Source organism: Carettochelys insculpta, chromosome 25, assembly GCF_033958435.1.
Source record: "Carettochelys insculpta isolate YL-2023 chromosome 25, ASM3395843v1, whole genome shotgun sequence".
Classification (NCBI taxonomy): domain Eukaryota; kingdom Metazoa; phylum Chordata; order Testudines; family Carettochelyidae; genus Carettochelys; species Carettochelys insculpta.
Genome location: NC_134161.1, coordinates 9,133,750 through 9,159,318, shown reverse-complemented (window position 1 = coordinate 9,159,318; position 25,569 = coordinate 9,133,750). Strand labels below are relative to the sequence as shown.

Below are 25,569 nucleotides of genomic sequence, written 5' to 3'. Positions count from 1 at the left end.
TTCCAACGCAGACTGTTTATACTGCTTCACCTTTGGCACCAGGCCCTTAAACATGCCCTCAGGGCTTAAGTACACTGTTTCTGTTTCTTCTTCTTCTTCTTCAAAATCCTTTTTTCAACCAATCCCCCTTCCCCCCCCAAAGTGTTCCCACAGGCGAGGAGGACGGTTTGAGAAAAGAGGGCTTTTCCCTTGAAATAATTACTCCAGCTCTGTGAATAGCTTTTGCCAACCCCTTCTCCTCTCACGGTCGAAAAGCAGCGTATGTAAACAAAGCACAGCCATTATCAGCTCATGTGAAGGCTCATTTTGCAATACTATGGCTGTGAACTGTGGCTGTAAATGAGAATGCTGTTTTGCAATGCAGTGGCTGCGTGAATGTGATTTTCTAACATTACTTATTTAGGCATTAGAATGTCAAAATAAGTAACATAGAAAAAAATGTGAAGTGTGGAGATAGCCTTAGTATGAGGACTAATCTTGAATGAATTTATTCAGTGTCAGATCCTCAGCTGGTGACTTGGGTGGAGTTTTTCCCAATTTACACTAGCAGAGAATCTGGTCTTATTATTTACCATAGAATTTACTTCGTACTTACCATAGAAGGCATACTGTGCCGGGAGTTACACTGCCCCACAAAAATGCTTCAACCCTAATTTGTAGCTCCATCTCTCTTCCTGACCAGTCTTCAGTCTGACATCAACAACAGAAAGATGTGGTGCACCTTTCCCTTAAGGACTGGGCTGATTCCCAAACAGCCCATTGGAAAGCTCTATCAGGACATGCTTGCAAGACTTTGGCAGCAAAATGGGTGCATTTTGCCACAACATACCAGGAATATTTGGCACTAGTCAAGCTACAACACTTGGAACTCTCAAATGTGTGCCTTTAGCATTTCTTTCCTGTGTACTCACCCACTTTAGATGCAGCTTCTGCAGCAAAATCAGCAGCAAACTTCTTGAGGACCTCAGCACTGTCTTCTTTGACAAAAAGCCCAATGAAGTTTGAAGACGTGTAGAGTTCCAGTGGCAGAGGAGCAGGGAATTTGCATTTCCATCGCATCACTGTGGCCTGCAGGACTTCATTGAGTGCATCAACCTTGCTGTCTTCACACTGCCAAGGGAAGTAGGACATATGTTCTTTACGTGCCAGGAATTCATTCACTGGGACCATATGTACCCTTGTAATGAAGTCAGAGAATAAAGGAAGAGTTCAAGGTGATGGACCTGAACAGTTTTAAAGCTTCACCTTTCATGAAAGTAGAAAAATGTAAAGAACTAGCATATACAGCCAAAAAACAAAAAACAAAAAAAGAAAAAAGAAACAAAACAAGGTCTTGGAAGAGCAAGGAGAACAAAAAACTCTTTCCATGGATTTGCATTCAAATATTATAGCTAATCAGTGTCAAAGATATTCATTCTCAAATTGAAATTTTTGTTGCATGGCTTAGTTGTTGGGGTTTCCCTGGAACCTCTTCCACCTGGTTCCACAAGAACTCAGCTCATTTCCCATGTTATCAGTCAGGCTTCTTTATTTGGGAGGGGAGTGTAGACCTACCACACCCAAAATTACACAAGAAACCTCTTCCTTTATGTATGTTTACCATTATATTGCATTTACTATACAGAACATGACACGTTATGGGACTGGTCACTTTGTAGGACTCAATCCCAGATCAGCATGCACAATCCATATGTAACTAGATCAGCATGCACTATCCATATGCAACTTGCACATTACCTCGTCTTACTTATAGGCTAATCTTATCCATTGCTATCTTGTCCATTGTAGATGCTTTCCTGGGTGCTCCCCTTTATCTTAGCTAGTACAGATGTTCTGTAGTCAGCTTGTTGATCTATTTACCTCCCCAGTGTTGTTTCCCAAGAAGGCAAGACTCACCCAGTTCTAATTATTCACATCAGGCCAGGCCTGCACCAGTGACTGAGTAGTATGAGTAGTAGTAGTATGTTTCTAATATGCCATCACCTAAGAAGCCTTGAAAATCTATAAGTGATCCTCTGGAATGAAGAATTAATCCCTTATGTTGTATTTCTATTCCCTATGATTCCTACAAGAGAGATGTCAGGTGGCGTGCTCTTCAGGTTTCTTTTTCAGAATTTTTAACATAGCCATTCTTATATAGTCAAATATGGTGTCAACAAAAACCCAGCCACAGTGCAGCTTTATTAGTAACACTGTATGAAATGGTCATACGTAAATACCCATGAATGTTTATAAGATAAGTAATTCCCTAACGTCGCCTGCATACCTCCCCCAAAAATAAGCAGCAGAAGCCCTGTCTAGCTGGAATCTGCCTGTTAAAAGTTCTCATGAGTTCCATTCATAGTTGGAGCTTGTGCCTCTGTAAGTTAGCGTTAGGGTTTTTTTCTATGAGGGCAGTGTTAGTTAGCCCAGTCAGTCAATCAAAGAGCGTGCGTGTGTATACAGTATGTATGTACAAATGGCAGATTTCCGTTTCCTATCAAATGATTCTTTTAGCCCCTAAGCATTACAGCAATCCACTTCCTGGCATTACTCAAACAGAGTGGACCTTCCAGAATGCCCTAAACACAGAAGCTCGAGGTGGGGAAACCTCTAACCCAGTAGTCTTAGAGCACCAGATGCTTCCTTCCATATCATGGGCCTACTTTGTCATTCAAAGACTATCTGAGACAGGTTTGCATGAGATCCAGGGCAAGGTGGAAGGAGGACCCGGTGCCGCACCCTGGGAAGGGGCAGCGCCAAGGGTGGAAGTAACAGGGCCAAGGGAAGTTAGCCCTTAGTGCTGCTGAGATTGTGACACTGGCCTCTCTGCCTCCCCTGAGAGCTGTGGCATTTCAAAGGGGCCTTGAGCTCTAGCCACCCCTGCTGCCAAAGTAGCAGCAGCAACAGGAACTCCAGGGCCCTTTGAAATGCTGGGCCCTGGGGCAACATCTCCCTTTGGCCCCCTGTCAGTGGGCCTACGCATAGGAGCCGCCACACCTCCAATATTTGCTACGTTGAGAGAGTTGAGTTTTAAACAGTCCCAGAAGGGTCCAATAATTTTGAGAATTTTGTTCGGGAAAAAAACTGCAAAACAACTTGATGTTCCTGCACACCTGTCAGAGTGAAAGGCACTGTTTAGTATCTCTTCCCATTTTTCTTTTATGATGCAGTCAGTAAGATAAGTGAAAGAGTTCACCATTTTTGTGTGTTACCCACAAGTGGCTCTGGCTAGCTTACTTTTTAAGGTGTGTGTCAAGTGGATTTTTTGTTGTCAGCCAACAATTCTCCACCTTCTTTGTAATTTTGAGTCAAAATTTACTATAGAAAGGGCCTTACTCTATTGGGCAGCTGGTGGTTATCATAAAGGTAAATGAAAGAGGTTAAAGAGGTCTGTTCAGTAATCTCTTTCCTGGTTACTGTGCCCATGGTTAGCCAGGCAGATTTGAGTTTTGAGATACAACACTGAAACTGGGGTGAGGGGAGCATCACAGATGGATATGGAAGGAGAGTTGGTGAAGAGGTCATGGACTTGATTTTCTCTGGGGAAAGGCAAGCCATGTAAAGAATAAGGCTGCAATGTGTCTGCCTTAAGAATCAAACACTGGACTCCTGGAGGAGCATTTGTGTCTACTCTATCTATTGAGAAACAGAATATTGGAACTGGAAGGGGCCTCAGGTGGTTATCATGTCCAGTCCCCTGCACTCACAGCAGGACGAAATACCATCTAGATCATCCCTGAGAGATATTTATCCAACCGTCCCTTAAAAATCTCCAGTGATGGACATTCCACAACCTCACTGGGCAGCTTACTCCAGTGCTTAATCACCCTGACAGGAAGTATTTCCTGAGGTCCAACCTAAAACTCCCATACTGCAATATAAGCCTATTGCTTCTTGTCCTACCTTCAGAGGTCAAGGAGAATAACTTTTAGGTACTTATCATGTCCCCTCACAATCTTCCAAAACTAAACAAACCTAATTCTTTCAGTCATCTCTCATAGGTAATGTTTTCTAGATCTTTAATCATTTTTGTTGCTCTTCTCTGGACCGCCTCCAATTTCTCCACATATTTTCTGAAATGTGGTGCCCAGGACTGGACACAATAATCCAGCTGAGGCCTAATCAGTGCAGAATTGAGCAGAAGAATTACTTCTTGTGTCTTGCATGTGGGTGCTATGGTGATGATGATGTTAGTGAGGCAATTTAGTACAAGGGGCTCTTGAATTCTCTTTTGCGTTCTGACAACCATTTACTCTCACTGTGAGTAAGTTGCGTCATATATCACACCTCTGTGGCTCAGCCTTCCCCATTTGTAAAATGGGTAGAGGGATCTGTGCATCCAGCAGGAACTACAAAACTTAATTAATGCTTCAAAATATCCCAAGATAAAACTCCTTATAGAAGTGCATTGGCTTCCAGTATGGCATCATCTCGTAGAACCCTAATCAAACGTCAGCAAACACATTTTTCAGAGGATTTCAGGGGCCTACTCTCCAGTGATATTATTTTGGTAAGACAGTGGTGGTTTGGAATTGACTTGTTTAATAACAGTTTTGCTTCCCAGCACGTTCTGCGTCAAGCAAACCCAGCAAACCCTTGAATTCCTGCAAGCATAAAGCATGACTAGAGAAATCTGCAACTGAACCTGGCAAGGGAGGCTGCTAACCAAGATGCACAGGGCAACTGAAGGAGAAGTGCTGGCTCACCATAAAGAACTGGCACAGAGTGATGTGTGGGAAGATGTTGTGAGCCTTGTTCTTCCCACAGATCTGCTTCGACTGCTGCCAGAAATCAGAGAGCTTCTGAGCCAAAGGACCGGTGGGGCGCAGGTAGAGGACATATTCTCGAGGCAAGGGATCATCAAGGAAAGGGTCCCCCACGTGAGAGAACAACCTGAGAGAGAGAGGGAAGAGGTGGCTATTAAAGAATGGCAGAAACCTTCAGTAAGAATTTATTTAACAAAGACCCATATATTTGTACCAGAAATAACCAAAATCGGCGTTCTTCCCCATACTCCATCTCTTACTAGCTTTGGGGCCACTGCCTCTCCCAGGGACCAGGCATGGACGTGTTGTACACTCCTGTTGCCTGCTAGTCCAGTGTGGCCCAGCTATTGTTAAGTAGGGAGGAAGCTTGGTCTTTCAATTAAGAAGCTGTCTCTAATTCAGCAGACCTGGGTTCAGTCTTTGGTATTGCCATGGGATCTCTAGGTGACCTTGTGTCAAAAATGCTTTGTAATTTTGGGTTCTCCCACTTGAAACACATTAATGGGACCCTGATTTCCAAAAGGCAGAAGTTTCAGGACTCTCTGAACATCATGCCTCTGCACTTGTTCTCCATGTGGATGCTCAAAACCGAGACACCCAAAAACCCTTGTCACCTTTGAAAAGTTACATCTCAAACTTGCTCCATTCCAAAAGTGTGAAGTGCCGAGGGGGAGATAAAATTTCCTTTGTGTCTGCCTTGCCTTTTTACATGTTTCACATTTCAGAGTGGGGGCTGTCTCTGACCATTTTGCTCAGGACAGTGAGTGTACACCAGGCACTGCCTTGGTACCGACAAACAAAAATGTGTTTTTTCCATGAATAACCATATAACTGATCAGTGTAAAATACTTCAAATAAATCTTATGCACTTTTTAAAATGATTATTACTTCATACTAACCAGTCACATGCTGCTTGGACACTTCTTCCACCAGTGGATGCCAGTGCTTTTTGTCTGAAGAGCGGGAGGAAAAGAAAATTCCACCATTAGTATTAACAAGAGTAGACAGAGAGTGAACAGTAACAATGGCTGCTTGAATTGGGCTCTGCAGCTATCAGTGAATTCCTGTGCCTCAGGACTTGCAGACAGAGGCAATACCTAAGGGTGAGTAGGAGGTCCTAACTCTCACAGAATAATGCATTCCTCTGTGAATGCACCAATTTAATTCAATTAGACTAGTTGTGGAGGAAAGCACAGGTAGATTAAGGCAATCCAGGCGTAGAGACATGCCCCTGAACTGATGCCCCAACCCGCTACTCCATGCCCCTGTGCCAGGTGGCAGCAGCAAGGCTCATCCAAACATGGTCATTCTGCAAATCCAGCCACTGCTCATATGCTGAAGTTTTGTTCCTTCCAAATCCTGCCCACTGTTTCCTCTCTTCAAGCGAGCTGGATTCCTACAAGAAAAGAGAGAACTCAGCTCCTTTGAGCAGCTGCACAGCTGCAGCTGAGATGCTGCTCACTTGAACAAGGGCATGAATGAAACTCTGGCCTTAGCTAACCTCAATGGCATAGTTAACGTCTCAACGGTGGCACCAAGAAAAATTAATGGACTCCGAGTGGAAAAAAGTTGCCTTCTCTGCAAGCTTGCAAGGTTAGAGCAGTGACAGAAACATGCCGTGCTGAGACCATCTAAACCCATTCACAGTGTTACTGAATGTCAGATCTTTCAGTTTTATAATTGATCTCATGATATTTAATGTTGTACTCAGTGCCTCAGCTCCTGGAGGCACATGGTTATGTGAGAATCTCAGCTTTCATTTTATGAAAAGTAAGTTTCTACAGGCCCGGATCTACAGAACATTTGAAAAAGTGACCGAAGCACATCCCAAAGGCTTAAAAATGAGCAATCAAACAAAGAACCCAAATTTCTTAAATATAAAAAAATCATAATTTTTAGTCGATCTTGTGTCTTTCTGGGGTCTGACTGATGATTTTGGAATGCATGGGATTTGCCACAGGGCATTCCCATAAAACCTCATTGCAAGAATATCCTGCCTAGCAGGTATAATCTCTCTTCAGACTTTCATTGTGAAAGGACTGCAGCATTTTATTTATAAACACAGGGAATATAGTTTCCCCTTGCTTACAAAAACGCCTTCCTGCTCTTTGCTCAACCTCTTAGCTGTCTCTATGGCATGTCACATATCAAATCAGCACCATTTGAAAGCTGGACTCCTCTAAATGTAAGCACACATGGACTCTGGATCTACTCTGAATACACCTAAATTATAGACTCAACAAAATCAAATATTGTGCAATCAGTTCACACAAAACACCAATGTCTGTGTTCTTTGTATTTCACTTGGTGTGCTTCATGATAGATCAACACCTTTGTTTCATATCCATAGGTTTTAAAATGACATATTTTTTGGCCATGTGATCAACATAAAAATTAAAGTGGATGACTCTGAAAGCAGGGGTATCTCATGCAGTTTTAAGAAGAACAAAGAGAAGCAGGCACCCCCAGGGGGCACAAAGAAAATATTTCCAGCCTGGCATAACCTATGGAAAAACTACTAAATGTGTGCAGCTCCTGATCATGTTCCTGTCCAAACTTTTCCCTTTTAAATGCATAATTATTCCCTGTTGTTCTAACAAAGTTTGAATGAAAATACACCAAAGCATTCTGTTGCTGAGCAGTCGGGACAATACAGGAGGAAATCAATAAATGGCAATTTAATATTGGATAGCATGTATCAAGAAATGTTTCCTGAGCTATCAGTATAATGCACTGAAGAGTATCTATTTCTGGGATTCTTGATTAAACTACAGGACTTATTTCGATACCATGTAGATGAAGTCAAGAATTTCTTAGAATTAAGAAATGAAATAGATGTATACATGAATATAATTGTGTATGCTACATTTTGAAGAACTCTGAAAAGATAGAAACCTCATGTTTCAGGGCATAAGATGACCTCTTACAATGGGGGGGTCAGGAGGAAACTTCCTCTCCAGGGAAGTCATCTCACACCAGCTACTGCAGGGGGTCATTCTTGGAAGCAACTGGTACTGCCCACTGTTGGAGACAAGATGCTAAACCAAGGTAGGCCATTAATCTGACCCAATCTGGCACGTGTTCCACAACAGCCAACCAGCACATTCCCTGGTGTACCACAACATGGGGAAGGAAGAAGTTTGATGTGAGGCACTGGGACAAAAACATGGCTCTTATGGAAAAATGCTGTGGGCAGCAGAGACTGCCTCAGTTTCTAAAGATGCATCCAAAATGCCATATCATGGGACCCTATAAAACTCTTTCTTGAGGATAAAAGGGACTGAATGGATCCCACTGAGAGGTGAATCCCATTGGTTCCAGCAGAGAGACTATATACTTTAAATTCAGGGCTCTGAAGCCTTGAATGATCAATCATATTCATCCAGTAGCATCTTTCCCAGTGTCAAGCAGCAGAAGCAGTCAGTTACTTGTACAGCTTTGAGTCTGTTTGCTGCCTTCAACCAGTCCAGGAACATAAGGCTGGGACCAGCATAGGAAGTGGCTCATTTTATCTGCCAGCTGTTATACTGGCTTTCACAGTGCTCTTTGGATGGTATGAGCCTGTCTCAGAACTCTGTGCAGTAAAATTTGCCTCATGATAGGAAAAGCTCTATTCAGCTGCTAGCTGGCCTCAAATGGTACCCTCAAACCTGTAAAATATTATGTTATGGCTTATTTTAAAATTAAGACTTCCTGACATCTGTAAGCTGACTGGTGACCGTGCATGTAGGCAGAGCTGATAGACTCCACAGGGTATCGGTTATTATCTTCTGAGTGAAAGTGCAATTGGGGTTAGAGGACAAACTGGTTTGAAATGAGTGCAAAGGGCCTGGAGTCAATACTTCTGGGTTCACATGTCTGGAAGGGAATTAGTCAACTGTTTAGAGCAGAGGAACAGGATCAGTACTTCCTAGTTCTGCCAAAAGCTCACAGGGAAATTAAGGCAGAGCAAATATTTGCCATCTATCCCTAGTTCATGTTTTTGAAAGCCCTCTGGTATCTGTTCAGGAACAGCGCTGCCCAAGTGCCAAGTGTTACTAATACACTAGTACAGACATGCATGAATGAGTATAAAACCACTGAGCCAGCTACATTCCATCTGTTCAATTGCTTCTCCCCACAAATACGTTCCCCCATTTTGAGAACATAAGAGGAAGGCAAAAGAGAGGGACGTAGAAAGAACAGTTTTGCAAATGTGTGGTGATGAAAACACCTCCTCCTCAATGCTTGTGCTGCCCTTATCTGCTAGCATTCCATTGCAATCAGTGGAATGCTTGAACATTCCCAGCTCATGCCTCCTCCTGGGACGTAGTATTGCCTAGCGTCATAGTGCCCTTGGTGTGTTGTACCTGGATGCGCTTTATCTAGCTTAGCAATAAATGACTCATGCAGCGAAGCTTTTGTTGTTTTCTTTGGAAGACAATTCTACAGTTTTATAAGCCCTGGGGGGTGCAAATCTTCAGCTGGTGTCAAGCCCACTGATGAGAGTGAGGGGGCAGCAGCACAAAGAATCAGAGTCCTGGGGCCTGGCATTTCAAAGAGGCCAGAGCTCCTGCTGCCATCACCACTACTTTAGTATGGTGGTGTCCAGAACTCCAGGCCCTTTTGAAGTGCTGCTGCTGTGCAGTTCTGCATGGCTTGGGGGAGAGGGGTGTGTGGTCCCCAGCACCACAATTCCAGTGGTGCTGAGGGATGACTGTCCTAGGCCCTGCCCCTTCCGTCCTTGGCCCTGCCCCTTCTGGGGGCAAGGAGCCAGACGTACAGCAGCTGTCAGCCCTGCTGGCTGATGTAAACTGCTATAGTCTCATTAAATTCATTGCTGTCACATACATTTACATTTGCTAAATTTTTGGCCCCTGACTTTCCTCAGCTGTTTCTTCCACTCCCATTCAAACTGTCTCAAACCAGCCAAGCAACTGCTTTCCTTTCCCTCCTTGCTAGTCTACAGAAGTGTCTCTCAACTAAGTGTACAAACGCCCATGGGAGGACATACAGGTTTTGAGGGGTCATATTACACATCTAGTTATTTGCCTAGTTTTACCATAGGCTACATAAAAAGCTGTAGTTATCAAAGTTAGTACAAACTAAAATTTCATTCAACGACTTATTTACATTGCTCCATATACTAAACACTGAAATGTAGTATTTATATGTGGTATTTGTATTCCAGTTGATTTAGTTTATAATTATATGGTAAAAATATGGTAAAACTCAACCTGCTGCCTTGCAGGAAGGTACAGGAGTACCAAAGGCTAATGCAGACAACCAAAGATAACTGATGGAAAGCAAGGGGAAACCACCATCATTTCATTTCCAAGCACATCATGAACCAAAACCACTGTCTACTTAACGAGAATGACGTAAAAGCTGTTGCAAAAAATCCTCGTCCGGTAGGGTACGTCATGTGCTGTAGGTGACACCAGACCATTATCAAGTGACTGTTAGCAAACCAAAAGTGAAATGAAAATACAACAATAACATCATAAAGATTGCTACTTGGAATGTGAGAACTATGCTGGCGAGTGGGAAATTGGAGAACATCAAGCAAGAAATGAAAAGACTAAAGGTAGATGTAATGGGGCTCTGTGAAATGAGGTGGAAGGGAGCTGGAATTTTTACATCGGATGAGTACAAAATAGTCAATTTAGGAGGAGAGAAACATGAAAGGGGTGTGGGAATCATCTTAAATTCAAAAAAAGCAAATAGTTTAAAGGGTTATTGACAGTATCTGATAGGGTCTTGTTAGTTAAACTTGAAAGCAAGCCTTTTGGTGTGAATATAATCCAGGTCTACGCTCCAACTGCAGATAGCACTCAGGAAGACAGACAGATTTTATGAAGAACTCGAACAAGCCAAAGCTTACTGTAAATCGAGTGAAGTTCTAATTGTTCCAGGAGACTTTAATGCTAAGGTTGGTTGTGAACAAACAGAAGATGTAACAGGACCTCATGATCTAGGTTCAAGAAACAAGAGAGGTGAAAGACTGGTAGGATGGGCTAGAATTCATGATTTGATCATAGGAAACACAAGGTTCAAGCAACACCCAAGGAGACTATGGACGTGGAAGAGTCCAGGAGAGAATGTGAAGAACCAAATCAATTTTATTCTTATAAATAAAAGGTTCAGAAATTCTCTCATATCAGCTAAAATAATGCCAGGTGCTGACTGCTATAGCGATCATGTCCCGGTGGTAGGCAAATAGAGAGTAAAATAAAAGAAAATTAAAAATGTTGTAAGAAACATCAAACTTGATCTGAAATTGCTCCATACAGATAGAGAAGTTTGAGATTGATTTGCTTTACCAGTCAAAAATAGATTCAGTGCCTTAAGAGACCTAACTGATATTAACAGACAACTATTGAAAGAATCCATTGTTACATCTGAGGATGAACATTCCAAGAAATAAAACCATTATTAAGAAGAAGTGGATGACTGAGGAAATTTTGCAACTCATAGAAGAAAGAAGAGTAAAAAAAAAAAAAAATCTTCTGAATATGAAAAGTTGAATAAAGAAATAAAGTTAAAATGTGCAGCTGCAAAGGAGAACTGGTTAAATGAACAGTGTAAGATAACTGAACAGCAACATGGAAGTGATACAAAAGAGATGCATACGCGAATCCAGGAGGTAACAGGAAGGAAAACATGTTCATCATCTGGCTGTCTGAAGTCGAAGGATGGTAGTATAATAATGGAAAAGGATAAAATTTTGGAAAGGTGGTCTGAATACATTTCAGAACTCTATGATGATGAGAGAGTGGAAAAGTTGAGTCCCTCTAAGAATGAAGATGGTCCACCGATACTCAAGGAAGAAGTAAGAAAAGCTTTGAAATGCATGAAAAGAGGAAAAGCGCCTGGTCCGGACAAACTCACGAGTGAGATGTTTGAAGCCATAGAAGACTTTGGTATTGACACACTTATGAAACTCTTAAATGATATTTACAGTACAGAGCACGTCCCAGAAGACTTATCAAGATCTGTTTTTATTGCCTTGCTGAAGACACCATGTGCAACTCAATGTGAACAACATAGGACAATCAGTCCCATGAGTCACAGGAACAAAATTCTTCTGAAGATTAATATGAACTGGATTCAAAATCAAATACAGTCTGAGATCTTTGATGAACAATATAAATTTGTGAAAGACAGAGGTCCTGGTAACACAATCTACATTTTAAGGTCATTAATCAAAAGAGCACTGGAAGTTCAAAAAGACATATATTTTTGCTTCATCGACTATGAGAAAGCGTTCGACAGAGTAAAACATGAAGAAATGATGCAACTGTTGAAAGAACTGGATATAGATGGGAAGGATTTGAGAATAATTAAAAACATCTTCTGGGAACAGACAGCAGCCATCAGGGTCGGAAAAAAACCTTAGTTGATACATGAAGATAAAATGAGGAGTGAGACAAGGTTGTGTTCTTTCACCTGATCTCTTTAACTTGTATTTGTGAAAGAATAATGCACAAAATAGAAGGTCTGCCAGGATTAAACACTGGAGGATGTAATATCAACAACCTGAGGTATGCAGATGATACTGTTTTAATAGCAGAAAGTGAAAAAGATCTTCAGGAACTGGTTAACGTTGTCAATAAAGAAAGCGAGCTAAAGGGACTCAAGCTGGACATCTCGAAGACGGAAGTAATGGTGATTACGAAGACGAAAGTCCTGCCAACATGTGAGGTACTAGCAAATGGAACAGTTCTTTGTCAAGTGACTAAATTCAAGTACTTAGGCTCCTATATCACATCCACTGGTAGGTGTTTAACTGAAGTGAAATGCAGAATTGCTCAAGCAAAAGCATCATTTCAGAAAATGAGTAGCATTCTCACAAACAGATCTTTATCATTGGAGATTAGGAAAAGAGTGCTGCGATGTTATGTAGAACCAGTCCTCATGTATGGATGCGAATCATGGACTATCAGTAAACAAGTTGAGAAGTACATCGAAGCCACAGAAATGTGGTTTTTAAGAAGGATGTTGTGCATCTTATGGACGACCAAAAGGATGAATGAGTCTGTCTTAAATGAAGCCAACAGCAAAAGAACACTGTTAAATAGGATAAGAACAAGGCAGGAAAAATGCATAGGCCATATAATTAGAAAGTCTGCACTTGAAAATTTAGTGACAACAGAAAAGTATAATGGAAAGCGAGAACGAGGTAGACAACGTGAGAAAATGTTGGATTGTATCACTTCATGGTTGCATTGCCACAGTACTGTGGAGATGCTCCAGAATACTTGTAATAGACGGGGTAGAGGGCCATGATCACCTATGCTAATCAGCATGGCACGAATGAATGAATGAATGAATGAATGGTAAAAAATAAAAAAAGAGAGAAATTTTTCAGTAATAGTAGGCTGTGACACTTTTGTATTTTTATGTCTGATTTTGGAAGCAAGTAGTTTAAGTGCGGTGCAACTTGGGATAAGCAAGACAAATCAGACTCCTGAAAGGGTTGTAGTAGTCTGGAAAGGTTAAGAGCCATTGGTGAATGTCCTTTAAAAGGCTGTCAGAACTCTACCCCCTTGACCTGGTCCATCTAATGCTGCTAGTTCTGTTGCAAATCTCCATTTACATTAAAAATTTACTTCCTGCAAAGCCCCACTTGCTTTGAAATGAGCTGTTTCTCTATCGCGTAGTATGAACTGACAGCCTGGATGGCGTCTCTGATTAACTCTCTCCAGAGCCCAGAGCAGATCACCTGAGACACCATGCCTTGCCAAGCAGGACATAGGGTGCTGCCACCCTCCTCCCTTGCCTTGTTCTCTTCATGAAGCTATGAATGTTTTCTTGGAACGAGTGGTACAATAAAGCTCTGTTAGAACAGATAGCAACTCTTTCTCCACTGCCTTTTGTACTCAAGGGATCCAGGAGGCCATAAGGAAATTGTTAGTCTGGGCCAAATGCAACCTTGTTCACAAGCAACTTCTGAAGGTAAATGCTTTCTCTCCATGCCACCCGTCTGGTTCTGTCTGGGACCATTGCCCCCTACCCCACACACACCTCTTGTCCTAACCTCCCCGCCAGTTTAATTTTCAGTGCAAGGAAGGACAATTTCTGTCATGGCGTTTGAAACAGAGAAACTTTCTTTTCACAGTATTTAGTGTTGGGGAAGGGAACCCTTGCTTCAGCCTGATGCCCTCTCTGACCCTTCAGAACAGGCCAGTAAAGAGTTTCTCCCAAATGCCATGTTTGTTAGCCCTCAGCTCGGACACAGAAGGGACATTCCTCAGGGGGCTGGTCTCTGCAGCCTGTTAGCGCTCATGCCCACATCTTCATAACTGGATGCTGACAGTAGGGTAATGCACATTTGTATGCAGTGCCCTAAATAAATGTCCCGATTTTTCGGAACTGCTGACCACCTGCAGTGTGAGCCTGTGGCTGATATGCATATCCTCTGAAAATCACTTAAATCCAGTCAGATCACATTTGGTGCTTAACTGTAGGTATATGGCGGGGGGGTTGGTTTTGTGAAATGGCTACTTCAGGATAGTACATAGATCCAGGCCCCTCGATGCTGGGGATGGGGTGGAAGGGGAGTAAAAAGGAGCAATTGCCCTGGGGCCTGGGGCTCCAGATATATCTGCTATTGAAGAGCACTAGGCCATGTGCTCCAAACAGCACTGAGGGCTGGTGGGGGAAGGTGCACAATTCTGGGCAGCACTGAGGGCCTTGTGTCTTTGGTCCTGCCCCCCTCTGCCCTTGGCCCCACTCCTGGGAGCGCAGAGCCAGCCAGCTGCCCCATGTTGCTTAGAGGCTTGAGGAGGCTGTTAGTTCTGATGCCTAGACTGAGTCACCTCCATTCTGACAGGGTAATTTCAGGTCATTACTCACTGTTCAGGCTGGAGCCTTACAGGTGAAGACACTTCACAGAGCATTACCAACGGCTTGTCTACACTGTTTATTTTTTTTTCCCCAGAAAAATACCTTCCCCCACCCCCAAGAAATGCCCCCTCTGCCCCAAAGCACTCACACAGACATGCAGGATAATTTCAGATAAGAGGGCTTTTCTCTCGAAATAATTACTTCAGCTCTGTGAACAACTTTTGCTTACCTTCCCCACTTTCAAGGTCCAAAAGGAATGTATGTGAACAAAGCACAGCTGTTATCGACTTTTGCAATGCTGTGGCTGTGAACTGTGGCTGTAAACGAAAATGCTCTATTTCTCAATGCTGTTAGAGATTAGACACTAGAATGTCGAAATAAGTAATGTAGAAAAATAAAACAAACCCTGCATTTGTGCACATGGCCTAATACTTTGAGCATTGTGGCTTTTCACAAGCTTTTGAAAAGGAGTTGCTTCATCCAGCATCCCTTGCAGCCACCACTGTGATGAATAGGGACATGTGTTTAAAAGGGACACGGCTACACAGAGCAATGGTTGAGAGCAAGATGTGATGCTGCTGCATCCAAAAGAAATTATAGACTGGACTGAGAATGGGCAACGTGGAATTTAACTTCTAACATCTTTTCTGAAAACGTCGTAGTTTCAATCATCAGAACATTAGGGGCTCTCCAAACATCTGCATACCCATGGAAACCTCACTAAGGCAGCCATTCAGTGTCAAGTCAGAATCACCAGTCAGACAGCACCAGTGTTCCCTGTAAGCAGAGCACTCGGTGGCCACGCAGCAGAGATTCAGATACTGCCCAGTTGATTAGCAAATTGCCCACAAGCGGCAGCACATATGCACCACCAGAAGAAAAATCACCATACGCCCTGATGCACATAATAAAATGTATCCTGCCCATGGACTGTAAAAATTAGCGGGAACCCTGAACAACACCTACATGTTCCTCAGATGTCTGCCAGCCAAAGTCTCCACCCTGAGCTTGCATAGCCACATCATACATTGTATCCCTGCACAGGGACAGCTGAACAACACCTCAGTAGTTAATAAGTAAACAGCACACAATACCCATTTCAGCCCACATCTGCTTAATGGAAAAGTATATAGCCCAGTGTAGTACATAACTTAACTCATTACTATAAAAGGATTTTGGCTTCCTGTAATTTTCATGGCGGAAAAAACAGTAACAGGGGAATGTCAGTTCAGCTTGGAGATACATGTCAATAAACATAAAGCATAATAGCCAAAACCCATTTACTTCAAGGGAAATGACTTTAGGGGAGTGATGCATTAACCATAAAAAGAAACTTCAGTCTCAGTAACAACACATAGAAATCTTTTCTCTTCCCCATAATTGCTTGGCTTTCTTATCAGAACCCCATTTAAGAGAGAGCTTGCATTTGCTGTCAATGGGTTGGCAGCTTGCAGGGTAAGAAATTAGCTGCTAACGTGTACTTGTGGAAATGGCCCTTTCATCTTCAGAATGAAATTGCACAATGGAAAAGGAAAAAAAAGAAGAAACTGCTATTTTTGGAACAGAACAGTGTCTTTCTCTATGGAGAACAAATTCTGCCTGCTTTGCATTTTGTAAAACAATAAAAGTGACTGTTTCCTGAGCCAGAAAAGGAGAGCATGCAAAACTGGGGGTGGGGATGGGATGCTCAAATCCAGAGGAAGGAGCATGCTGTGGTTACAGTGGTAAACTAGGAGGCAGATCTGTGCTTAATTTCTTGCAATGCCACAGTCACCTTTTGGTACAATGGCAGAGCCATTTATTCTATGTGTCTCTGTTCCCCATCTGTGAAATGGGGTTAATAATCATCCCAATGAATGACCCTTGGTCCATCTTGTTTATTTAGTGGTCTGTCCTTCAGGGCGCTGGCCCTTCTCCAGCAAAGGACATAAACGTACTCAAACCTATTGATTTCATAATAAGTTCTCAATTCACTTACTTAAATAAACACCCCATCTCCTCCACCCCACTCTAGCCCATCAGGTATTGCAGAACAGTGGCAACTTCCTGTTTTAATATCTCTTCCCGAATACCCCCCCAATTTCCTCCCCACACCCATTAAAATACACAGCACTGAAAAAGACAGGATTTGAACCTACAGTTCCAGAGGGCTTATTGCTTATCAAACATTGATGATTATGATATAATCAAAATGTCCCCACTGGATGCTATATAGAGCAATGTGACTTTTCCCATACCTATTCACTTTTCTTCTAAGGGCTTGTCTACACTTTCATGAAGATCAACCCGGTCAGGGTCGATCTTCTGGAGTTCAATTTCTCTCATCTGATAAAGACACACAAAATTGATCTGTCTGGGGACAGCAGCTGACCCCTGTACTCCTCGCGATAGTGACAAGTAAGAGAGAGGTCAACAGGAGAAATGTTCCCAGGAGAAACACTCCCGTTGACCTTCCTTTGTGAAGACAGTCACAACAGTCGATTTCCGAAACACCATTTCTAGCTACGCAATTGCCATAGCTAGAATTGCTCATCTGAAATCAACTTTCAGCTCTAGTGTAGACCTGGCCTAAGAACATAATACGAGCAGAGGGTCAGATTTGGGCTCAGTGATACTGCATAATGCATGTTTGTCAAAAAGAACTTGATCCCACACTGCATGTCTGTGGAGGCAAGCATGTATATGCTACCAATATTCTCTACTTCTGAGCCAGCTACAACGAAGCTATCAGCCCACGCAAGCAGTGAAGGATTTGTGAATGAGCACAAGCATTAGAGACCGTATGGGGAAGAAAAAACGAAATCTCCTATTTTATGATGTGCCTCATGCCTATACAAACGTCTTATCAGCGAACAAAGCTCGTCAAGGGAAAGAATTCATCATTTTAAGTAGCCCCTAAATCTCAGTTCATAAAATGTTTAGCTGCAAAATAAGGATTTGCTGGAAACTGCATTAAACATGAGGGACAAATCTGGTTCTTTTCAGCGTTCGATTTAGTTTGAAGCTGCCTGACATGGCAGGGTTAGAATTAGAGAGTCATAATTAATGCCAAATTGGGCTGTTTAAAAGAAGAGCATTGTGAAGCACAGTATTTTGTTGTAATTATAAAAATATTTTTGTTTTGCTGTTAAATATATATCTATATTTAAAATTTAACTTTCCAGCCTGCTGTGGTTTATGGCAAAAGAATAGAAAATACAATGCTGCTGGCTCAGAGGACTTATAACAAGATACAGACCTTTTCAGGATTAAACTCAGCAGTAGAACAGATTGGAAAGTCAAAACAAAAAGCAGTCAAGTAGCACTTTAAAGACTAACAAAATAATTTATTAGGTGAGCTTTCGTACTCAATGTTAAATACTAAATATTGAGTCTGTTCTGGTATGGCTATGGTCTGAAGAAGTGGGTCTGTCCCACGAAAGCTCACCTAATAAATTATTTCACTAGTCTTTAAAGTGCTACTTGACTGCTTTTTGTTTTGATAGTATACAGACTAGCACGGCTCCCTCTCTGTTACTAGATTGGAAAGTGTTTGTAAATGTATGCTTTGCCCTCCCTAGTGCCATCTCTACGAAGACAGATAACCATCTACTACTGTTGATAGACAGTGGCAATAGTCCTTTGGCTTAAGTGGCAAAGTTTTTAGATTTAATGCAGAAGACCTTGAGTTCAAACCTGGTGATGACCAGGGAGTAAAGTAGAGCCAGATTAGGGCTTTTTTTTTCTGTTTTCAAATTATTTATCAATTAGGGTTTTTTATGAATATTCATATAGGAAGTCTCCAACTTATGAACAGGTCATGTTCCACAAGTTTGTTTCGAAGACGATGGTTTGGAAGTGGGAACACCTCTTCCCACAGAAACCATGTTATACATTAGATTCCCAGGCCAGCCCCCAAATTAACCCATAATGTAGCTGAAATACTTTATATTGGCAATGAAAAATAGTAGAAATAGTTTGTTTGTTTTTTATTTAACCTCGAATGCTGGGGCTTGAGGAAAGACATGTTTAATTAGAGGAGGACAGGGAGATAAATGGAGATATCAAAGGGGACTTCTGGGCATTCCTCAGGAGCCAGGCCTGACAGGAGCCCTGCGGGCTCTGCACTGATTCTGGCAGCCTCCATCTCCAGGCTCCCCTCCCACACAGGCTCAGCATCCAACAGGCTGCACCCAAACTCTTCTCACCATGAGGCAGTGAGAGCACAGGCTGGAGGACTTTGGAGGAGCAATGGGTGTTCCATGCACCTGGTGGCAGTCCTTCAAAGTGCTGCTTCTCTCCAGCTGCTAGTTTTGTGACAATCCCCTGCTCCTTCAGAATCATCTGGCCATTACTTGTGTGTTTCACTGCCACCTGTGCCTCTTGCCTGCTCCCCTGAGGCTGCAGGAGAGCTTTTATTTCTATGTGCGGATGTTCATAAGTCAGATGTTTGTAACTCAGAGTGTGCCTGTATTTCAGAAGTGATCACCTAATTTTTTTTTTTTACCAGCTATGATGGAAAAAGGGACACATTTGTCTGATTAATTACTGCGGTCAATAAATAGTCACATATTCAAGAGATACTCTGAAAGCAAGATGTCTGTTCCTGATTCTTACAGGCAGCCCAATTTCTTGATTATGTGATAAGGGGAGATGCTAACATTCACAAATAATTCATCAACCACCCTCCTAGTATTTTCAGACACCTATTCAGGCCTGATGGGTTTTTGCAAACAGTTTGAAGAGGTTGATCCTTTGAGTATTCAATATTCAGAATTCGTTGTATGTGACTGGTCACCTAAATCACATGATATTTTTCTGGTGCCTGTTTGGCTGACCTAATCTCTGTAAACAGCATCAATGCACACAGAAATCACTAAGGATTCAGTTCCTATTGCATGCTGCTAGATTTTCCTCTTTTGCATACATTTTAAGAACTGAAGTACATAGGGGTTATTGCAGGCATGTAACTCCCATCCTGTAACATACCGTACTGGCCAGACAAGTAAATTTCACTCTCTTCGAAAGGCTTTGTGTCAGTCCCTTAAATACTATCTGAGCTTCTTCTGCTGCTACTTTTAATACAAAATGTGGGACCCACGCTCCTCCCTAGTGTTCACCCAAATGTCAACATTCACAAGGCTGGGGTGTATTTTCTGCTGCGAAATCATAAAACCCATTGAAAATATACACACAATTTGTGGGGAAATCTCTCTAATTTAGGTCAGCAAATATCAGAAAGAGGACACAGCTCTGTAAAGATCCTCGCCCCTCTGAAATACAGGAACTTTCAAATGAGCATTATTGCAGAGTAGTTGCACAACCTGGAGATAGACAGCAAGATTCTCTCTCTTAGGTCAAATAAATATTTATAGAACGTACGTGACAACACAGTAAGAGACAGGTCTTCTTTTGCCCCTGCCTTTTCCCTGACCAGTGGCTGTCATATCTCAGTACTCATTATTACCAAAACCAGTAAGTAGGAAACACGAGAAAGAAGCTGGAAACACAATGAGAAAAAGGATTGGTTCTGTTCGCATTGTGCATTTATAGTTGCCCCTATTAATGATTTCTCGAGGGGGTGATCCAGCTGCCCAGAACGTAATCCTGACTTGTGACTTTTTTTTTTTTTTAAGTGCAGAAGAGTTGGGGACTGTCCTCACATGTTCTCTCTCTCTCTCTCTCTCTCTCTTTTTTTTTTTTGGTTACATAACCTCTTGCGAGCACTTCATTTGTGCTTACGTGCTGCTGGATTTTTTTTCTTCCTTAACACATGTGCACCAAAATGTCCCCTCAGTTCTTTGCTTTGCCAGCTTGTTAAATCAAACCAAAAGACAGAAGTAGAATTTAAAAAAGGCATTCTGGATCATTAGACGAATCTAGCAGTCGTTTTATGTTTTTAAAGAGATACATGCTCATTTAAAAATATTCTATTGTTTAAGACAAAAATGACAGTCGAGGCTTATGGGTAAGGGGCCTAGACCACAGAGGATTTGGATTCAGATCCTGGCCCTACTGCACACTTGTGTGACCTTGGGCACATTTCTCACATGTTGTACAATTTCATAGCTCTGTTGCAATCTCCGTGTGCCTCTGTTCCTCTCAATGCCTCTACAGCAGAGGAAACAGCACTTCCTTTCTCCCATCCCTGGTACACAAAGGTTCTAACTAGTTTGGGTTCTGGAGGTGGATGGTAATGTAAAGACCACATGAACTACAATAATGGGCCTTTAGAATACAACATTGCCCAATCGAAATGATTTTTAAAAATAAGTTTTAAGTTCTTTTTGTTAACTGGGGTTTTACCTTTCTGGATTACAGTTTTCAAGCTTTTCTGTGCAACCATGAGGCCAGCAGTAACTACTATTTCTTTCTATGAAAGCTGAAATTTTCTGAAAATAACTTATAAATAAATAAATAAATTTGGGTTCAGGCAGGCACTAAGAAAAGGAATGCTATGTGAGGTGAGGAATAGCTCAGTGTCTTGCGTTCAGTCCTCGAGGGGGCCATTTAGGGGTCTGGGGACAATAGATTAAAAAAAAAAAATCAATCAGTGATGGTGATAGGTCCTGCTGTGAGGGCAGGGAACTGGACTTGATGACCTTTGAAGGTCCCTCCAGTTCTAAGAGAGAGGTTTTGATCTCCATATACCAAGAATTTAAAACAGGGAGCTGGCATTAAACATAAACTATGAGAGAAATTAGGTAACACCTACCTCTGTTAACTCACTTACAGGAATCTGAATTTTAGTAAGATTTAGGCTATTATATTTGATAGGACAAGTGCTTTCAGATGTACAAGTAGTAATAAGGGAGTGAATCCAATGTTTTTCCTCTGTGGAAAGGGATAGTCAGTAGAATTAGAACTCATCCGACTACACATACTGTATTTGATATAACAGTGGCTTTAAACACCATCTAATATTTTGCACAGCAGCCAAGACTTGAGCAATCTTTTGTTATTCAATTTTTTCTAACAGCATGAGCAAGGAAGTCTTTCTCACAAACCTTAATAATTCATTTTTAGCTAACCAGGAAGACAATGTATTTGTAAGGAGCCAACTTAGAAGTCTAAATGTGCTCAAATGTGGCATCTGGACTGACCATGATAGCCAGAAAAGGAAGTGGAGTTGTCATATTGATTGGAAATAAGTTCCTTCACTGGGTGATGTTTTCTCTCTGCCATTTGTGTTCCCTGTACAGATATGAAGACAGGTTTGTACCATCTCCATCCCATACAGTGAGGGCCTCTTACTGCTAGAGCAGAATTCCATCACAGGTAGTTTTTCTGACGGACCATGGCTCTATTATGAGGCTTCTCAGAGCATGGAGATGGGCTTAGTGGCAAGGGCAGCTGCCACTTCACGTGCTAACCATAATGGTGTTACTCTTATTTTGCACTCTTGCTTATCTGTCTCTGCATTCACTGGCAGTTTCCCGTCTTATAATCATTTCATTAAGGGTGTGTCTAGACTCCGGTGCCTAGTGCAGTGGATTCACACTCCCTGATCAGAGTCACGACACACTGTTGCAGCAGAAATAAGAACCATGATACATCATACCCCAGCTGTATTGCCTGAGCTAGTTATCTCCAATTTAAAGATGGAGGAGGGGAGGAGTAAGACTCAGTGACTTCTCCTCAATCTCAGTCCTCAGAGAGTGAAAGAGGAAAGTCTCCTGACACCTGGCTGGCTCTGGGCTCCACCTAGACCCTAGAGAGAATTGCTAAACGCATTCTGACAGAAATTAAAATCTCTCCCAGAGAGTTCTGAGAGAGACACTTCCACCCTCCATCTTTCCCCATTTCCTTGTGTAGCACCACATTTCTCTTTCTGAATGGATTTTTTGTATCACAGAGGTCTTGAAGAGAAGGAAAAAAAAAAAGAAAAGAAAGGAAAAGAAAAAAGAAATGCAACAAGTAGCATTTTAAAGTGTTGGTGTTAACATTTTCCAGCATCTCAGGGTTTCAAAACAGGAAGCTTGGGGGCGGTACAATTGCTCAATTTGTCAGACAAATGTCGTTCTGTTAAGTTGGTTGCACAGCATTACACCAGGAACTGCAAGTTTAAAAGCTGAGGCGTTAGTAACTTCCTGGGGTAAATTCTCAGTGCGAGGCAAGGAGGTTTGGGTGTGCTACTCCCACAAGCAGCAATGGGGGACACTGTGGTTTAACACCCCTTATCCACCCCGCAATGTGTCATGTTGAGAATTTACCTTCACTCTACTGAGGCTAACAAACCAGCTATGGGGAGGTCTTTCCAGCTCAAATAAGAAGAAATCAGTGGAGAGTTACCATATATGACCTTTGGAAAAAGAGGGCACCCATATGAGGGATTGTTTCTGTATCAGGATCTACCAACTCACTTTGTACTAATGCACTGTATACACTATAACACATTAATAAAAGGTGAGTTGATAGATACTGATACAGATACACTCCCTCTCAGAGGTGTCCTCTTTTTTCACATGATATCCCTGGAAGAACTGTATCACTGCAAGGCTGAAAATAAAGGGTCAGTCTACCTTCTCTTGAACCTGAAGTTAGAGCTAGAAGGTTCTGATCCAGAGCCAAACTTCCCCACCAATCAGAGTCAAGAGGATTTGAATACAGGACTTTGGATCAAGTCATATCAAGTGAAAATATTTAAATATTTGTCCATCTTTGCAGAAGCAAAACAAATGCCAGAGCTTCCGGGAAGACTGCAAAGCATGCCAGCAATAAAATACAAAGTTCTCCACTCTCTGAGATGGGCATGTTTGTTTATCATGTAGATTTAAAACCAACAAGAAACAAATTAACTGGAGGCTATGGATCCAGTATTCAAATAGGCCATCCTAATTTGTTTGTATGTTTGCTCACATAAGTACCTTGAAAGGGCATGTAATTGAGGATCTAAATGCAGGGCATGGATAAATAATTAACACTCATATGGTTGAAAAGTGGACAGTAGCACTGATCATAAGAAACTAAGTGCTCCCTTATTGGATCAGATTATGGTCCATCTTGCCCACTGTTTTGTCTCCAAGGGTAGCCATACAGAAGCTTCAGGAAGAATGGACAGAACAGAGCCTACCTGATCCTGTTGGCTAGTAGCCACTGATGTATCTATTTTCCATGAACTACTCCAGTTCTTTTTTTACCCACTTATATTGTACTACTTGTGTATATAAGACATCACCTCCCACCACTCAACTGACTTGTGTAGGAGCACACATAACCTATGTATATGCAGATCAAGTCCTTATTTTGGTCCAAAGGGGTTCTATCCCATTCCTTCTGGAAGCACTTGGTTCATGTGAGGGATATGTACAAATGGGCTTACAGCACTGCTGAAAAGACAAACCCACAAGATGGAAAATGGGAAGCACATGCTGCAAAAGGAAGCTAAGCATAACCTCACAGCTAAAATGATACACAAGATGCAGTGAGAAGGAAGTCTTAGAAATGAAGGTGGAAGGAAGATGGATCAGATGGTAATATAGTGGGCTGAGATGACAAAGCAGAAACCCTGCTCTGGAGAACTCTGTTCAGGAGCTTTTTTTCATTTGTTCTTTTAATAATACCTGTTTAGATTGTGATCTTGTTGGGATCCTGCAAGCTAAGTAGATTCAAACCAGCCCAATAGTTGAAAGGGAGGGAGACCTCTGAGGCAAATCCACAATGCTTAGCTGACTCAAAGTGTGAGGCATAGTTTCCTCTGAATCAGTACTGAATCAACGCCACAGCATAGTGCTTAAGGCGGAGAGCATTTTGGTAGCAGAGTGAGCATCCTTTGGTGAAGACATCAAACTGCAGTCTTGACCTCTCCTTTTTTCTTTACAAAAAGTGAAAGATCACATGGAAGTTTTCATAAGAGTAAGGCCGTTGGGTAGCAAGATTTGGTCCAAAGTTCAAGTTAGGCAACGGCATCCTGTCTCCCTAAATTCCCTCTGCAGTTTTTAAAGGGATATGGCAGAGATGACAAACAGTCTTCAGATGTTATGCATCTCTGCTTGACCCCGGATGGGAAGGCACCAGTAAAACACTGATGTAGCAAAACGTTTTGGTTGAAGTTCCCTCTTGGCTTAGCTCTCCTTCCTTCGAATACTAGAAGCAGTAGATTTATGTAATACTGAATGCTTTTACCACCCTTTCACTCACGATAAAATGGAGAAGAGCGAGATCTGAGCAAAACATTACTGTAGCAATGTCTCTTTTCCTACCACACCATCTGCCTTAAGAGCATTTGATGGAAGGGTCTATAGAACAGTAATATTATTTTGCTGTTATAAAAATGAATTCCCTTGTCTGTCTGCAAACTGGAAGTTTTAAATTGTGAGGCAGATTCTAGTTTCCATGTCAGCGGTGTAAATTTTTTTGGGGGAGGTCTGCTGAGTTTAATGCTGTTATTTTCAATTTACACCTTTGCAGGCATATCTTGGTTCTAAGCTTCCTAATTATCTGAGGGTGAACGGTGGAAGGGTTACAGCAAGGCAAATGGGGTGGGAGAGAGGCTATATAATCAATATGAAGTCTAAAGGGGGCCAGGAAATACAGAATGGTATACGGATCAATATTGAGAATAGTCGAGATGAAAAAAAGGACCCCAAAGCAGAGCGAGAAACTCTGCACAAAAGCAGGAAACATTTTTCTTCAAATACTTTTCTAGTTTTCTCAAAGCCAGAGATGAAGTAGGAGATCTTGTTAAGTCTTACTGGTAGCCTGAATAGTCTTTACTCACGCATGTGATTTCATTGACCTGAATAGGATGCAGGACAGACAACAGTGGGGGGTAAAAGGGGCAGTTACCCTGAGACCCCACAATTTAAAAGGGCCTGGGGCCCTGGCTGCAAAAGCAGCAGCAGCCAGAGCTGCAGGCTCTTTAAATCCCTGTCCAAGCCCTGTGCAGCACGGTCTAGGTAGAGCTGCGGGTGGGCTGCTATAGCCCTACCCTTTATGCTCCATCCCTGCTGGGGGCCAGATCCAACATCTCTGCCCCCACATTGGCCAGGGCCCAGTGAAGTCACCAGCCCTA

General features: G+C 42.2%; 1 protein-coding gene across 1 annotated transcript in view; it reads right to left on the bottom strand.

The window, feature by feature from the left end:
• Positions 1 to 25,569, bottom strand: part of UBASH3B (ubiquitin associated and SH3 domain containing B) — a 114,427-nt gene that overhangs the window by 39,239 nt on the left and 49,619 nt on the right. The window contains exons 2-4 of the mRNA XM_074976869.1: positions 5,648 to 5,701; positions 4,689 to 4,875; positions 912 to 1,110 (exon numbers count right to left, since the gene is read on the bottom strand). Of these exons, the coding sequence (XP_074832970.1) occupies positions 912 to 1,110; positions 4,689 to 4,875; positions 5,648 to 5,701 (440 nt within the window). The remainder of the gene's footprint in view (positions 1 to 911; positions 1,111 to 4,688; positions 4,876 to 5,647; positions 5,702 to 25,569) is intronic.